General features: G+C 38.3%; 1 protein-coding gene across 1 annotated transcript; it reads left to right on the plus strand.

Moving 5' to 3' along the window:
- Window positions 1–9,508: 9,508 nt before the first annotated feature.
- Window positions 9,509–10,453, plus strand: LOC148109795 (olfactory receptor 6C74-like). Its single transcript, XM_087862488.1, has one exon. It carries the CDS (start codon window positions 9,509–9,511, stop codon window positions 10,451–10,453), a length of 945 nt encoding a protein of 314 aa, XP_087718614.1.
- The last annotated feature ends 6,194 nt before the right edge of the window (window positions 10,454–16,647 follow it).

Here is a 16,647-nt window from a genome sequence, read left to right on the forward strand (position 1 = left end):
TAGAGAGAGGACCCAAACTAATAAAATTATGAATGAAAAGGGAGCGGTCACAACAACACCAATGAAATAGGAAGGATCATTAGAAACTTTTATCAACAGCTTTATGCCAATAAATTAAACAACCTGGAAGAAATGGATGCCTTCCTGGGAACCTATAAACTACCAAGACTGAAACAGGAAGAAATTGATTATTTAAACAGACCGATTAATTATGAAAAGATTGAAGCAGTGATCAAAAACATACCCCAAAACAAGAGTCCAGGGCCTGATGGATTCCTCGGGGAATTCTACCAAACATTCAAAGAAGAAATAATACCTATTCTCCTGAAGCTGTTTCAAAAAATAGAAACAGAAGGAAAACTACCAAACTCATTCTATGAGGCCAATATTACCTTGATCCCCAAACCAGGCAACAACCCCATCAAAAAGGAGAATTACAGACCGATATCCCTGATGAATATGGATGCCAAAATTCTCAACAAGATCCTAGCTAGTAGGATCCAACAGTACATTAAAAGGATTATCCATTATGACCAAGTGGGATCCATCCCTGGGATGCAAGGGTGGTTCAACATTCGCAAATCGATCAGTGTGATAGATCATATCAATAAGATAAGAGTCAAGAACCATATGATCCTCTCAATTGATGCAGAAAAAGCATTTGACAAAATACAGCATCCTTTCCTGATTAAAACCCTTCAGAGTGTAGGGATAGAGGGTACATTCCTCAATTTCATAAAAACCATCTATGAAAAGCCTACAGCGAATATTATTCTCAAAGGGGAAAAGCTGGAAGCCTTTCCCTTAAGATCAGGAACATGACAAGGATGCCCACTCTCGCCATTATTATTCAACATAGTACTAGAAGTCCTTGTAACAGCAATCAGACAACAAAAAGGGATAAAAGGTATCCAAATAGGCAAAGAAGAAGTCAAACTGTCTCTCTTCGCAGATGACATGATACTCTATATAGAAAACCCAAAAGAATCCACCCCCAAACTACTAGAAGTTATAGAACAATTCAGTAATGTGGCGGGATACAAAAGCAATGCTCAGAAATAAGTTGCATTTCTATACACAAACAATGAGACTGAAGAAAGAAAAATTAGGGAATCCATTCCATTTACAATAGCACCAAAAATCTTATGTTATCTTGAAATTAACTTAACCAGAGATGCAAAGGAACTATATTCCAGAAACTATGAATCACTCTTGAAAGACATTGAAGAAGACACAAAAAGATGGAAAAATATTCCATGCTCATGGATCAGAAGAATTAACAGTTAAAATGTCTATGCTACCCAGAGCAATCTACACTTTCAATGCCATCCCGATCAAAATACCGAGGACATTTTTCAAAGAACTGGAACAAACAGCCCTTAAATTTGTGTGGAACCAGAAAAGGCCCCGAATCTCCAAGGAACTGTTGAAAAGGAGAAACAAAGCTGGGGGATCACATTGCTGGATTTCAAGCTGTACTACAAAGCTGTGATCACAAAGACAGCATGGTACTGGCACAAAAACAGACACATAGACCAATGGAACAGAATAGAGAACCCAGATATGGACCCTCGGCTCTTTGGGCAACTAATCTTTGCAAAGCACAAAAAAACATCCAGTGGAAAAAAAAAACAGTCTCTTCAATAAAGGGTGCTGGGAAAATTGGACAGCTACATGCAAAAGAATGAAACTTGACCACTCTCTCACACCATACACAAAGATAAACTCCAAATGGATGAAAGACCTCGATGTGAGACAGGAATCCATCAAAATCCTAGCAGAGAACATAGGCAGCAACCTCTCTGACATCGGCCACAGCAACGTTTTTCATGACACATCTCCAAAGGCAAGAGAAACAAAAGAAAAAATGAACTTGTGGGACTTCATCAAGATAAAAAGCTTCTGCACAGCCAAGGAAACAGTCAAAAAAATTAAGAGGCAGCCCACGGAATGGGAGAATATATTTGCAAATGACACTACAGATAAAAGACTGGTATTCAAGATCTACAAAGAACTTCCCAAACTCAATACATTGGAAACAAATGATCAAATCAAAAAATGGGCAGAAGATATGAACAGACACTTTTCCAATGCAGACATACAAATGGCTAATAGACACATGAAAAAATGTTCAAAATCATTAGCCATCAGGGAAATTCAAATAAAAACCACATGGAGATACCACCTTACACCAGTTAGAATGGCAAAAATTGACGAGGCAGGAACAACAAATGTTGGAGAGGATGTGGAGAAAGGGGAACCCTCTTACACTGTTGGTGGGAATGCAAGTTGGTATAGCCACTTTGGAAAACAGTGTGGAGGTCCCTCAAAAAGTTAAAAATTGAGCTACCCTATGATCCAGCAATTGCACTACTGGATATTTACCCAAAGATACAGATGTAGTGAAGAGAAGGGCCTTATGCACCCCAATGTTCATAGCAGCATTGTCCACAATAGCTAAATTGTGGACAGAGCCGAGATGCCCTTCAACAGATGACTGGATTAAGAAGCCGTGGTCCATATATACAGTGGAATATTACTCAGTCATCCAAAAGAATGATTTCTCAACATTTGCAGCAACATGGACGGGACTGGAGGAGATAATTTTAAGCAAAATAAGCCAAGTAGAGAAAGACAATTATCATATGGTTTCACTCATTTATGGAACATAAGAAGTAGGAAGATTGGAAGGAGAACAGAGGGAAGAAGAAAGGGAGGGTAAACAGAAGAGGGAATGAACATGAGAGACTATGGACTCTGGGAAACAAACTGAGGTTTTCAGAGGGCAGGGGGGTGGCTGAATGCGATAGGCTCGTGATGGGTATTAAGGAGGTCACGTATTGCATGGTGCCCTGGGTGGTATACACAAGTAATGAGGAACTTTACATCAAAAACTAGCGATGGTGACTAACATAATATAATAAAAAAATATATTATTATATAAAAAGAAAAAAGAAAGAAAAGAAAATTTCTAAGCTTCATCTTCAAAGCAAGTTAAAAAAAGGAATTTTTATTAAATCATAATGTACATATTTTTAAAGTTCTAAAACATAACTATATTTTTTCAATTAAACACATTCAAGAAACCAGGTAACCATTAGGTAATCACTATACTGCTTTTGAAAAATCACAGATTACTTTTGCAGTGTTTTCGATATTTTTGATCAGTAGAAGCAAACGTTATGGATCTTTTGTTTCTGGCTTTTTTCGTTCAACATTAGTTTGCGTGTTTACCAATGTTGTTTCCTGAACGTGTGTTTTGTTCAGTATTTGTTTGAATATACTACCATTTCTTTATTCATCCTCTTCTTGAAGGACGTTTACATTTTTATGAGTTTGGGGCTTTTACAATTAGTGCTACAAACACATTTTAATGGATATATATGTGAATTTCTAAGATGTGTATATCTCAGAATATATATACATGTGTGCATATATATATGTATATATATATATATATATATACATATATATATATAACATTTTTACTTTAAATCTGTTGTGTTTTGGGGCTCCTGTGTATCTCAGTCAGTTGAACATAGGGGGCTTTTGGTTTCAGCTCAGGTCATGATCTCAGAGTTGTGGGATCAAGCTCTGCACTCAGCAGGGGGTCTTCTTGGAGATTCTCTCCCTCTGCCCCTCTCACAATTCACACTCATTATCTCACTCTAAAATAAGTAAATGAATCATTAAAATTTTTTTCTTCTGTATTATATATATACACGTGTGTGTGTGTGTATTCCCACACACATAAATATGAAATTGCTGGATCATGCAGCAAATATGTAAAATATGCTAAACTTCAATAGATTTCCAAATTTTAAACTTCCAGCCTCAGTGAATAGGAGTTCAGGTAATCTCATTGACACTTGGCACTGTCTGAATTCTGCATTTAGCCTTTCTGGTTTGTGTGAAATTGTATTGTACCATGGTTTTAATTTATATTTCCCTCATCATTAAATAACCTGAACATTTTAATATAACATTGACCATTTGTATGGTCTCTTCTTGTGAAAGAACTCTGCAAATATTTACCCCAGATTTCTTTTGTTTCATTATCTTTTCCTTACTGATTTGTAGATTTGTCAGATTAAAAATAGCTTCTCCCAGACCGTGGCTTCCGCTTTCATTTCCTTAATGCTGTCTCCCAATAAATAGAAGTACTTAATATCATTCTTTTTTTATGATGAATTATTTTGTCTTGGTCAAGGCATTTTATTGCCTTCCCCTGAACACATTAGGATATTCTGCCATGTTTTCTTTTAGGTGATTGTTATACCATTTACATTTATTTATTTATTTTTATAATAATTTTTTATTATGTTCTGTTAGTCACCATACAGTATATCCTTAGTTTTTGATATAATGTTCCATGATTCATTATTTGTGTATAACACCCAGTGCTCCACACAATATGTGCCCTCCATAATACCCATCACCGGCTCATTCCAATCCCCCACCCCCCTCCCCTCTGAAGCCCTCAGTTTGTTTCCCAGAGTCCACAGTCTCTCATGGTTCATTCCCCCTTCTGTTTACCCCCCTTCATTCTTGCCTTCCTTCTCCTACCGATCTTCCATTTTCTTATGTTTCATAAATGTGTGAAACCATATGATAATTGTCTTTCTCTGCTTGACTTATTTCACTTAGCATTATCTCCTCCAGTCCCGTCCATGTTGCTGCAAATGTTGAGAAATCGTTTTTTCTGATGGCTGAGTAATATTCCACTGTATATATGGACCACAACTTCTTAATCCAGTCATCTGTTGAAGGGCATCTCGGCTCCGTCCACGATTTAGCTACTGTGGACAATGCTGCTATGAACATTGAGGTGCATAAGGCCCTTCTCTTCACTACATCTGTATCTTTGGGGTAAATACCCAGCAGTGCAATTGCTGGATCATAGGGTAGCTCAATTTTTAACTTTTTGAGGGACCTCCACACTGTTTTCCAAAGTTGCTAAACCAACTTGCATTCCCACCAACAGTGTAAGAGGGATCCCCTTTCTCCACATCCTCTCCAATATTTGTTTCTTGTCTTGTCAATTTTTGCCATTCTAACTGGTATAAGGTGGTATCTCCATGTGGTTTTTATTTGAATTTCCCTGATGGCTAATGATTTTGAACATTTTTTCATGTGTCTGTTAGCCATTTGTACGTCTTCATTGGAAAAGTGTCTGTTCATATCTTCTGCCCATTTTTTGATTTGATCATTTGTTTCTCACATATTGAGTTTGAGAAGTTCTTTGTAGATATTGAATACCAGTCTTTTATCTGTAGTGTCATTTGCAAATATCTTCTCCCATTCCATGGGCTGCCTCTTAATTTTTTTGACTGCTTCCTTGGCTGTGCAGAAGCTTTTTATCTTGATGAAGTCCCACGAGTTCATTTTTTCTTTTGTTTCTCTTGCCTTTGGAGATGTATCATGAAAAATGTTGCTGTGGCCGATGTCAAAGAGGTTGCTGCCTATGTTCTCCGCTATGACTTTGATGGATTCCTGTCTCACATCTAGGTCTTTTATCCATTTACATTTAGATCCATGGCTCATCTTCTGCATTTCTTTTCTTTTTATTTCTCTTCTTTTAACTTTTTTTTTTTTTTTGGTATGCTAAAGAGTAAGGGTCAAGTTGTATTTTCTCCATTTGAATACCCACTTGAAGCAGCATCGTCTACCTTTATCGAAGGACTATCACTTCCCTACTGCATTAGACTGTCATCTTTGTCATAAATCTGCTGATGTATATTTTATTCCTATGTGAAACAGAGAAACACAAATACTGTATGATCTCATTTCTTTATGAAACCTAAAAAAAAACTCATAGAAACAAACAGTGAAATGGTGGTTGTCAGGGGCTGAGTGGTGGGGGAAACGGGGAGATGTTGGTTCAAAGGGTACAGACTTTCAATTATGAAATAAGTAAGTTCTGAGCATTTAAAACAGCACTGTGACTATAGTTAACCATACTGTAATGCACATATGAAAAATGCTCTGAGTAGAACTTTAATGTTCTTCCCATAACAACAACAAAACAGTAAATATGGGAAGTAAAGGAGGTGTTAGTTAACCTTACTGTGGTAAACATTTCATAATATATGGGTGTATCAAATCATCACTTTGTACACCTTAAACTTCCACAAGGTTATATGTCAATTATGCCACAATAAAGGTGGGGAAAAAGAGAATATTCTGCTTATAATGTCTTTTTGGAAATTACATCAACTCTTTCCACACCTTTTGAAAGAATACATAAGAATTGCACTGTTGCTCCCTTAAACAAAGCACCAAGATGTACCACAAGAAAGTGTCACAGCCACTATGGATCCTGTGTCACTGAGAAACAGAGCAACAGAAATTAAGAGTATAGAGAAAACCATTTAGTAGAAGGCCCTAAAGTTGCATACATGAAGAATGTGGCTTGGTAGTCAACAGGAGAGCAGTGGAAAGAGGATCCAAACACGCAGAAGGACTTCCTCAGTATCTTCCCAAAAGCCTGAAGAAAGTCAGGGTGTAAGCCAGCTCTTTTTTACCATAAAATCAATTCTGTGAACAACAGTGCTCTGGCCAAAGCACATACATCACATGTAGAAAATTGTAGTCTAGACTTTTATTTCAAATCAGTAGCAACATTCAACTTGGGATTTTAGAAACCCTTGGGAAATCTTCATATAATTTCCTTGAAAAATCTTGGTAGAGAACAATGCAGACGCCTGGGAGTCAGCATCACCACAGACAATGGGAGATAAATAGAAGGGTTGCACCAGCATCTCCTATCCTCAACAGTGACCAATTAGCTGCTCCTAGGACACTAGTCATGCCTTTACGTTCTGCACCTGTCTTTTCAGCATCTCATAGAGTTTGGAGGCCTGCTCTCTGTTCACTGCCTGGGTCCATTCTGCTTGTTGACTATACGGTCTGGTGGAAAAAATATCACAGAGCCTCAGACTTGCATGTAAGCAACTACTCATTGTTGATGCAGTAAAACAAGGATGCTTCTCCACACGGAAAGTTCGGGATGTGATGGAGGAGCACTAAATGCTTCTAAAATGCACTAAAAGGTGTCTTCAAGCAGGGGAACCCATTACATGGAGCACTGCAGCAGAGAGACCCTTGTCTCAGTAACACCCAGGGCTAAACAATAGAAGCAGCTGTCTATTCCTGTTAAGCAGTATAGGAGGTACAGCAATGTTACATGTGAGGTGGGCTATTAGCCACTGGGGATTGCAGAGCCAGGACTTTCATCAGAACTCTAAGTAGTCTGGGAGTCCAGCTTTAGCCCAGATTGGAGGTAATGAAATATGGTTGTTTTATTTTTTTAATAATTTTTATTTTGTTATATTAGTCACCATATAGTACATTCCCAGTTTTTGATGCAATGTTCCATGATTCATTATTTGCATATAACACCCAGTGCACCATGAAATATGGTTGTTTTAATCTGTCCGATCCTTTCTAGGCTTTTAGTGGTCAAGGCTGCCACATAGCCTTGTTGTGCTATGAAACATTCTGGGCTATGGAAACAGGGCTTTGTCAGCAGAACACTGGCAGCATGAGATGCACATTCACCCCAATTTGGAACAACAGACTATGGCAGATGTGTTTCCTTCTCCTCTCCTTTCCCCTTAGCCCACAGCAAGCTCTTGATTTCTTGGAAGACAATAGCTGCTTGAGGAGGAAGCCCTGCCCCCCATGAGGTGACTCTGTGTGTGCCTGGCCTCAGGGAACCTGGTGGCTTGCTGGACGTATTGGGTCAACAGGAACAGGAGATGCTCCTTCAAGCTGTCCACTCAGGGGTAAGCAGTTTGGTTTCATGAGCAGCCCTTCAGAGGACCTGGCCCACGGTGGGTTAGTGAGAATGACACATCCAACACTGTGAGTCTTTAACCTAGTATTGAGGTGCTAGAGCCAAACACCATCGTGACAGAAGATGCTGATTGAGAGGACTGAAGAGAGAAGATGTTCACTGAGCTTTGATATAAGAGTGAGTATATGAGAGCCAAGTGCCCAGCATATCCACCTAAGTGGGTTAATCCTATGACCTACTGTCACTCCCACCTCCATCACAATCCAGCATGAACCCTGGGTGGGGGTGGTGGTAAATCCTGGATATCTACTTTATGTCATGTTGTTGAGCAGCCCATAATGTCTCTGGTCTCCTGTATTTCTATAACATGCTTGTCTTAAAGTAGATCCTCTCTAAGCCTGGTGTCATTCCACAGGTCAATAACTCATCAGTGACTCTAACTAAGGATGGAAACTATTAAGTAAAGCAAATTTTTCACTTCAGGTTTAGAGATCATCAACAGTACATTTGTTTCCCTTTTAAAATATTTTAACACCATATGTGGAATCAGTAAGGGCTCTAGGATGTGGAAACTCTAGCTCAGGAACCAGCTATATGACCTAAGCTCTCTGGAACTCTCTAAGCCTCAGTTTCTGCTTCTGGAGAAGAAGGGGCTCATGGTTATTTTGTAGAAAAATAGAAATACTGATTATCAGTGACCAGCATAGTACTAAGCATAAGTCCTCAACATATGATGATGATGATAACTTGGACTATAGAATGTGTTAGGAACTCGTCAGTCTTGTAGCCAACCGCAAAGTTGCTCTGGGTCACTCGAGACTTCGAAGTCTCAAAATTCATCTGGTAGCCGGCCAGCCAGCCTTCATAGCCCAGCACCAAAGCGCCCCGGACCGAAGGACCGGCAATGTCGAAATCCACGTCGCAGCCCAGGTTGATGTGCTCCCGCTTATACCCCGTCTTGATTTTAGCATTTTTTTTCCCTGTGTTTGGTGAGAAGGATGAATCAAAGGTCAGCTTCAGTCCACGTGCAAGATGATCTTCCATAGTGATCTCTGTGCCTAGTGTGTTGTCAGTGTATTTTTTTTTTTTTGCATAATACAGTGTCCTTTTGTGTAAAAAAAAAATTTTTTTTTTACACAAATTATCTCATTTAATCCTCACAATGACGCTACAGGGGTATTACTGTTGTTGTTATTTCCATCTTACAGTTGACAAAACCAAGGCCAGATTGTAACTTGTCCCAGTCACAGAGGCAGTGAGTAGAAGGGGAACTGGTATGCAACAGCCCTTCCCCACAATCTGAGTCCACACCTCCACAGACGGCAGACTGCAGCGTCACCTCACTTCGTTCTATACATATCCTTGCTTACAATTACAGGTAACTCTTCAATGCAGTGATACGTTTGTTCTTTTCTCCAAAATGGTTGGTAAGTAACATAAGGTCTTTTCAGAAAGTGAAGTTAACAAAGGTTAACGTCCTTTTCAAAGATGACCCATCTCTCAGGAGTTAGAATTCAGTATTGAACTCAGTATTGAACTAGTCTTGAACTCAGGTCCTTCTGATTCAAGAACCAACTGCGTAAACAAATCAGCTCTCAGCCTAGCCAACTTCTTGGATAGGCAAATAATCATATGCTCCTCAAAACTGTTTGTGTTCCCTGATGTCTTTATTGTAGGTTAAGACCAGCAGGGATGCCGCTGTAGAAAGACATGCCCATGGAAATGGGGAATGGGACAACTGTCCAAGAATTCATCTTGGAGGGGTTTCCTGCCAGTCAGCATATGGGCAAGGTCCTCTTCCTCGTGCACCTGCTGGCGTACCTGGCATCCACTGTAGGCAATGCCATCATAGTCACCATCACCTGTGCTGACTCCCGGCTCCACACACCTATGTACTTTTTCCTCAGCATTTTCTCCTTCTTTGAGTGTTGCTTTACAAGTACTGTTATTCCTAAGTTGCTGATCATCTTTCTCTTAGGCAGGCAAACCGTTTCCTTTCCTGCCTGTTTCATACAAGCCTTTCTTATTGTATTTCTGGGAGCAACAGGTTTCCTCCTCATAGCAGTGATGTCTCTGGATCGGTATGTGGCCATTTGCAAGCCTCTGCATTATCCAACTATCATGAACCTAAAGAATTGCTTCCTCCTGGTCACTGCCTGCTTCACATTGCCCTTCACTCTCATCACTGGCCCACTAGTGAAGATTTCCCAGTTATCCTTCTGTGGACCTAATATCATCCCCCACTTCTTCTGTGACATCGGTCCCCTGATTCATCTCTCCTGTTCTGACACCAGGTCTTTTGAAATGCTGGCTTTTATTTTTGCTGTGCTTATCCTTTTGACATCCCTTATCATAACCCTCATTGCATACAGCAACATAGCTGTCACAATTGTGCAACTCCCATCAGCCAAGGAAAAAAAGAAAGCTTTCTCCACCTGCTCATCTCACCTCATTGTTCTCTCTCTGATGTACGGCAGCTGTGTGTTTATATATGTGAAACCAAAGCAAAGGAACAGGCTGGACTCCAACAGGGAGGCTGCCCTTGTGAACACGGTGGTGACCCCTCTGCTCAACCCTGTCATCTACACTCTGCGGAACAAGCAGGTCCACCGGGCTCTGAGGGAGACAATGTGCAGAACGAAAATATCAAGATAAAAAAAAATCAGATGGCCTTGGAGTGGAAGACTACAGAGAACCAGGTGTCTTCATTCTGGTCAACAATACGAGGTCTAGTGCATTTTGTCTGGCATACCTCACTTGAACACTGCACATCCCTTAAAAATGGAAATCTGTTTTTCAAAAAACACTTTCCAGAATTTTTATTCTTCCCTCTGATATAAGCCATGTGCTTGAAATTTCCAAAATTTTGTAGATTTATACACTTTTTGTTTCACTTCTCTCTAGCCATAAACATGGAACAACAAAATTAATAATGATTTACCATATATAATTACATATATAATTAAAATTATAGAAGCTTGTATATTATGTTGTGGTTAGGAAGGATAGTACCAATTCTTGGGTCCACATTCCTTCCATACCTAGCTCAAGGAAGTAGTGGTCCTAGTACCCTTCGCCTTGGAATATATATGGTTTGCATCAGGTATGCTCTGAAATGCTGTTCTTGGCCCTTAGCTTAGCTACATGTGTGTGCATCAATCTCATGCCAGAGGGAAACAGAATTCTTCTAAGGCTTAGACCATTCTCTAAGGAGAGGGAATGGCCATAGCATCCCTTGGCTGACCAGCTCCTATTTCCTAAATTATTTATGTTAGCTCCAATCCCTCAGAGGCATAATACATACATATGATTAGTTCCTATCTTAAAGCTGTTACCACAGATTGCTTGTGTATTTCAGTGGAAGCGAGCACTTATTTCATACTTCTATAATTTCTCCCAAAGATTCAAGTTGGGGGAACCTAAGTAATTTGCTTATCTACTTCATAGTGTAATGAAAATAAACAAATGAAACATTTTTTCCTGGTTGACTAGTTTTGTTAACTGTAATGTTATCTTCTGATTGATAACCTACTTTAAAAACAACATTTCCATGAACTCAGCCTAAACTTTTGTACTTTTTGCATCTATTTTCCAGCTAGGATGTGTCTATTTTTCTTCAGAGGGAAAATCTCCAAAAGATTAATACAATTTTTATTTTATTTTTGAACCAAAACCTGAAGCTGAATATCAGAATCATTTTATGAAACACATTCTACACCATGATTAGATCCCATATGACCTTCATGGTCCTATGATAAATTTGAATTTCATCTGATTGACAATGAAGAAATATCAAACATGTCCTAAAAATTCACAGATGATAACCTTGTAATCGATGATTACATTGTATTAACAGGAGTTTGGAAAAGCCAAGATCAGAGTGGGAAAATGTGTACAGACACTGTACCCATTCTCTTTCCCAACAAAAGAAGACAGGCTTAGGGAAGTGGCAGTAGGGTCGAATGCAAAGGGACCAGATTAGACTCTCAATCATTTGCCCTGGACAAGGCCGGTGCTGCCTTCAACTAACTGGTCAACTCCAAAAATACGTAAGTCTTCTTCATAAAATATGAAGATTGTGGCAGATAATCTCTAAAGTCCACTTGAAAATACTCATGGACATAGCAAAAAGATGCTAAAGGAATGTGGTAATGATGTTCCAGCCTGAGAGTGGAACTCCTGAAGAGCGTATGGAGGTAGATGAGTTTCAGTAAGTTAGCAATAAATCAAGGAATCATGGTCAAACTACTGAAAAGAGTGTGAGTCTTCCCCCAAGGTTTTAGCCAGGATTTGATAATTATTTATTATATTGAAAGTAACTAAATGAATTTTGTATTACCTTCAGATAGAGTATGATTGAAGAATGAGCTTGACAAATAGAAAAATGAAGACCAGAAATCCAAAACGGAGTCTATAATCCAGGAATGGTCATTACTAGCCACATATGGTCCCCAGTAAAGGACAAACCCTAATGTGAAGATTAATGCACTAGATTGTGGTCCCATAAAACATTTTATTGAGACAAATTTCCTAAGCTAATTCTATATTTATGATACTTCCAATCATAAAAATTAAACCACTTCATTGAGGTATGATTGACATATAAAAAGCTGTGGTTATTTAATGTTTACAACTTGATGTGTTCAGAGATAAGTACACAGCCTTAAAACCATCATCACTATCAATGCCATTAACCTCTCTATCACCTCCAAAAATTTCTTCCTGGCTCCTTTGTTGTTGATTTTTTTTGCCCTTACATAGTAGGTAAAAGCATTTAATTTAAGATAGATCCACTTAGCAAAATCTGAAGTAAGCAATAAAATATTGTTAATCACAGGCCCTATTTTATACAGAACTCCAGAACTTATTTATTATGTATCAGTGAAACTTGATCAATACCTACCTATTGTCCCTCCCTTGGGTCCTGACAACCACATTCTACACTCTGCTTCCATGTATTTGTTTAGATTCCACATATAAGTGAGATCATGCAGGGTTTCAGGCCTATTTTACTTAGAATAGTGTCCTACAGGTATATCCATGTTGTTACAAGTGGCGGCATCTTCTTCTTTATAAAGGCTGAATGATATTGCATAATGTGCATATGCCGCACTTTATTAATCCATTCTTCTATACATGGACTTTTAGGTTATTTCCACATCATAGCGATTCTGAAAACTGCTTCAGTGAACATGGAAGTACAGATATCTCTTTGAGATCCATATGTCAATTCCTTTGGATATATACACAGAGGTGGGATTGCTGGATCAAATGGTAATTGTATTTTGAAATGTTTCAGGAAAGACTATACTGTTTACCAGAGTGGCTGCACCAAGTTATATTTTTATCAGTAATGTACAAGGCTTCCTTTTTTCTCAATATCCTTCCTAACACTTTTATCCTTTGTGGGGCTTTTTGGTAATACCCATCTAAACAAGTGTGAGATGATATCTCCTTGTGATTGTACTTGTATTTTTCCCTTAGTGATGTTTGCATTTCCCTTGGTGATGTGAGCATCTTTTTCTGTACCTGCTAGCCATTTGTGTGTCCTATTTGGAACAGTGTTCAGTTTTTCTGCCCATTTTTTAAAATAGTTTCTTTTTTTGGTCTCTTTATATGTTTTGGAGACTTCATAAAAAAGATGATTTTTGGAAGACACAAGAAATTTTCCATTTGGCAAAAAAAATGAAGAGCATTTCAAGATGGTCAACCAGCATTTGTGAAGCAGGCAACTCTAAAATGATTCTTTGATATGCTTTAGTGATGGTGAAATGGAAAAGAAATAGAACAAGATGAGCTGAAGGCATAGGCAGAGTCTAAATTATCAGTGATGTCAAATACCATGTACAGGTAGAGTTCTTCAGTAGCTGAATGGAAATGGACTTTCAGGAACGAAAACAGGAAGATATTTGGGTGGCATTAACTTATCTGAGGGCAATAGGGGATTCACTCGTGTTTAAATGCTGGTAAGCTAGGTCAGATTTATATTAGTAAGGTCACTATGGCTTCAATGGGGATGTGAGTGGCTTTCAGATTAACTGGAGTCTACATTTTTATTAAATGTTTTGCCACAAACACACAGTGTTCTCCAGCCTTCGATTCCTTGATACCATTTTCTTTGAAGCTCACACAACCACCACTTCTAGAGGAACAATAATAGCCCTGCTTTTCTTCTACCTTCCAGCCATCACACTATGCCTTTCATTACTGGGATTCAATCTGGAACCCTGCTGGCAAGGGATTCTCTAAAATGTAGTTCCCGAGTGCCAGGTGCTGTGATCTAGATGGTAGGATAGAGCAGGGTGGAAACAACTGCTGCCACCTCTTCCCTCCCAACCCGTCAAAACAGAAAATGGAAAACAATATCCAGCACAGGGTGCTCCAAGATAATACTGGATCCTTAAAACACCATTAAGTATTGAGGCAAACAATCAATAAAAGAAAAAACTTTTTATAAATTAAAAGTATACTAGCTGAAGGAAAAGAATCACCAGCATTGTTGACAAATAAGTAAATGGAGAAGTTTCAGAAGGTAAAATACAGACAGAAGAAAAGGTAGAAAAATTGTGGGGAAAGTAATTTGGTCCAGAATATCCAAATTCTGCCTATGAGGGATTTTGGCATAGGGAACAGAGGAAAAGAGAGGAATAAATTATTACATAAACAATCAAGGCAGTCTCCAAATTCCCTGTAAAACAGCTCAATAAAGTAAAAAGGCTGGTATCTAGACATGACACAATACAATTTACTAGCACCAAATATAAAGAAATCTTAAACTCTTCCCAGATGAAAAAATAAATAAACATACCACTTCTGCAAGAGACCACAGAACTCCATATATCAACTTCTGTCATAACTTTTGGTATTGGAGGAAAGTACGACGAGGCTTTTAAGCTTTGAAGCAATGATTTTCAGTGTAGAATCTTATAACCATTCAGCTATTGACAAAACGTTAAAATAACTTATGAATGCTTAAGGGCAACTAGGAATCATAAATTTGTTTTTCATACACCATCTGCTAGTTAAATTCTTGACAATTTGTTCCCACAAAAAACAAATGATCTCCACCCTCAAAAAAAGTAAAATCTGCACCTTTGTTTCCTCATCTGTGAAATAAGATGTGGATTGAGTAAATTAATACAAATAATGCATTTTTAAAATGTAGTACTTAGCAGTGTGATCCACATATCTGTTGTGTTGGAGTGAGGATGATGACGATGATGGTAATGATGCACCAGAAATCCCTGGAACTAAATCAGAAAACGAATTCCAAGGGGCGCCTGGGTGGCACAGCGGTTAAGCGTCTGCCTTCGGCTCAGGGCGTGTTCCCGGCATTATGGGATCGAGCCCCACATCAGGCTCCTCCGCTATGAGCCTGCTTCTTCCTCTCCCACTCCCCCTGCTTGTGTTCCCTCTCTCGCTGGCTGTCTCTATCTCTGTCAAATAAATTAATAAAATCTTAAAAAAAAAAAAAAAAAAGAAAATGAATTCCAAGAATGTTTGGGAGAAAACCAAGATCAGATTTTTTTAATGGTTATGTTTATTTATTTATTTTTATAATTTTTATTTTGTTATATTAGTCACCATACAGTACATCCCCAGTTTTTGATGCAATTTCCATGATTCATTATTTGCATATAACAAGATCAGATTTTAAAACAAAAAGGAAAGAAAAATTAAAAACCAAAGCAATGATGTAAGGAGAGGGGTCATTAGAAATTCCAGTAGGTTAGATTGAAGTGTTTATTTTTTTTTAAGATTATTCATTTATTTATTTATTTGACAGAGATAGACAGCCAGCGAGAGAGGGAACACAAGCAGGGAGAGTGGGAGAGGAAGAGAAGGACTATATGCACCCCAATGTTCATAGCAGCATTGTCCACAGTAGCTAAATCGTGGAAGGAGCCAATATGCCCTTCAACAAATGGCTGGATTAAGAAGTTGTGGTCCATATATACAATGGAATATTACTCAGCTATCAGAAAGAACGAGTTCTCAACATTTGCTGCAACATGGACGGCACTGGAGGAGATAATGCTAAGTGAAATGAGTCAAGCAGAGAAAGACAATTATCATATGATTTCTCTCATCTATGGAACATAAGAACTGGGAAGATCAGTAGAAGAAAGGGATAAAGAAAGAGGGGGTAATCAGAAGGGAGAATGAAGCATGAGAGACTATGGACTCTGAGAAACAAACTGAGGGCTTCAGAGGGGAGAGGGGTGGGGGAATGGGATAGGCTGGTGATGGGTAGTAAGGAGGGCACGTATTGCATGGTGCACTGGGTGTTATATGCAACTAATGAATCATCAAAATCTACATCAAAAAAATTAAAAACAAAAATAAAAAAATTTAAAAAGAAAGATTCTATTTAGGTATCTATAAACCAAGAATATAGAAAAAAATGAAGTGCTTAGATTTCTATAGGGTGACTTCAAGTAGGTCTTTGATGTTATATAGGAAGGTTTTTTAATTGCCAAAGTATTCTTTATAAAACTATTATTAATTTCTGGCTCTTATACATTTTGAATTGAAAATATGAACTCTATAATATCTGATTTAAAAACTATTTTTACTTTATTGATATCTTCTTTATTTTTAATGTGGATTTTATGCAAGGAAACGGTTTTTGTTTTCTCTTTGTAGGGTGAATGTTCCTTCTATACACAGTCTCTGGTTTCATCTCATTAGTTTCTGTAGAAATGTGAATTTTCCTTTATATTTTTCTAGATATTTTATTCCATGTTATTTGTTGAATATCATTGAAGCCATCTCTGATGGATAAAAACCTGGTCTAGAAGAAATATGAGCTAACAATTAACAGAGAACCAAGCTAATACATGAAGGGT

This window comes from Ursus americanus, chromosome 6 (genome assembly GCF_024610735.1).
Source record: "Ursus americanus isolate L20-20 chromosome 6, mUrsAme1.1.p, whole genome shotgun sequence".
Lineage (NCBI taxonomy): Eukaryota > Metazoa > Chordata > Mammalia > Carnivora > Ursidae > Ursus > Ursus americanus.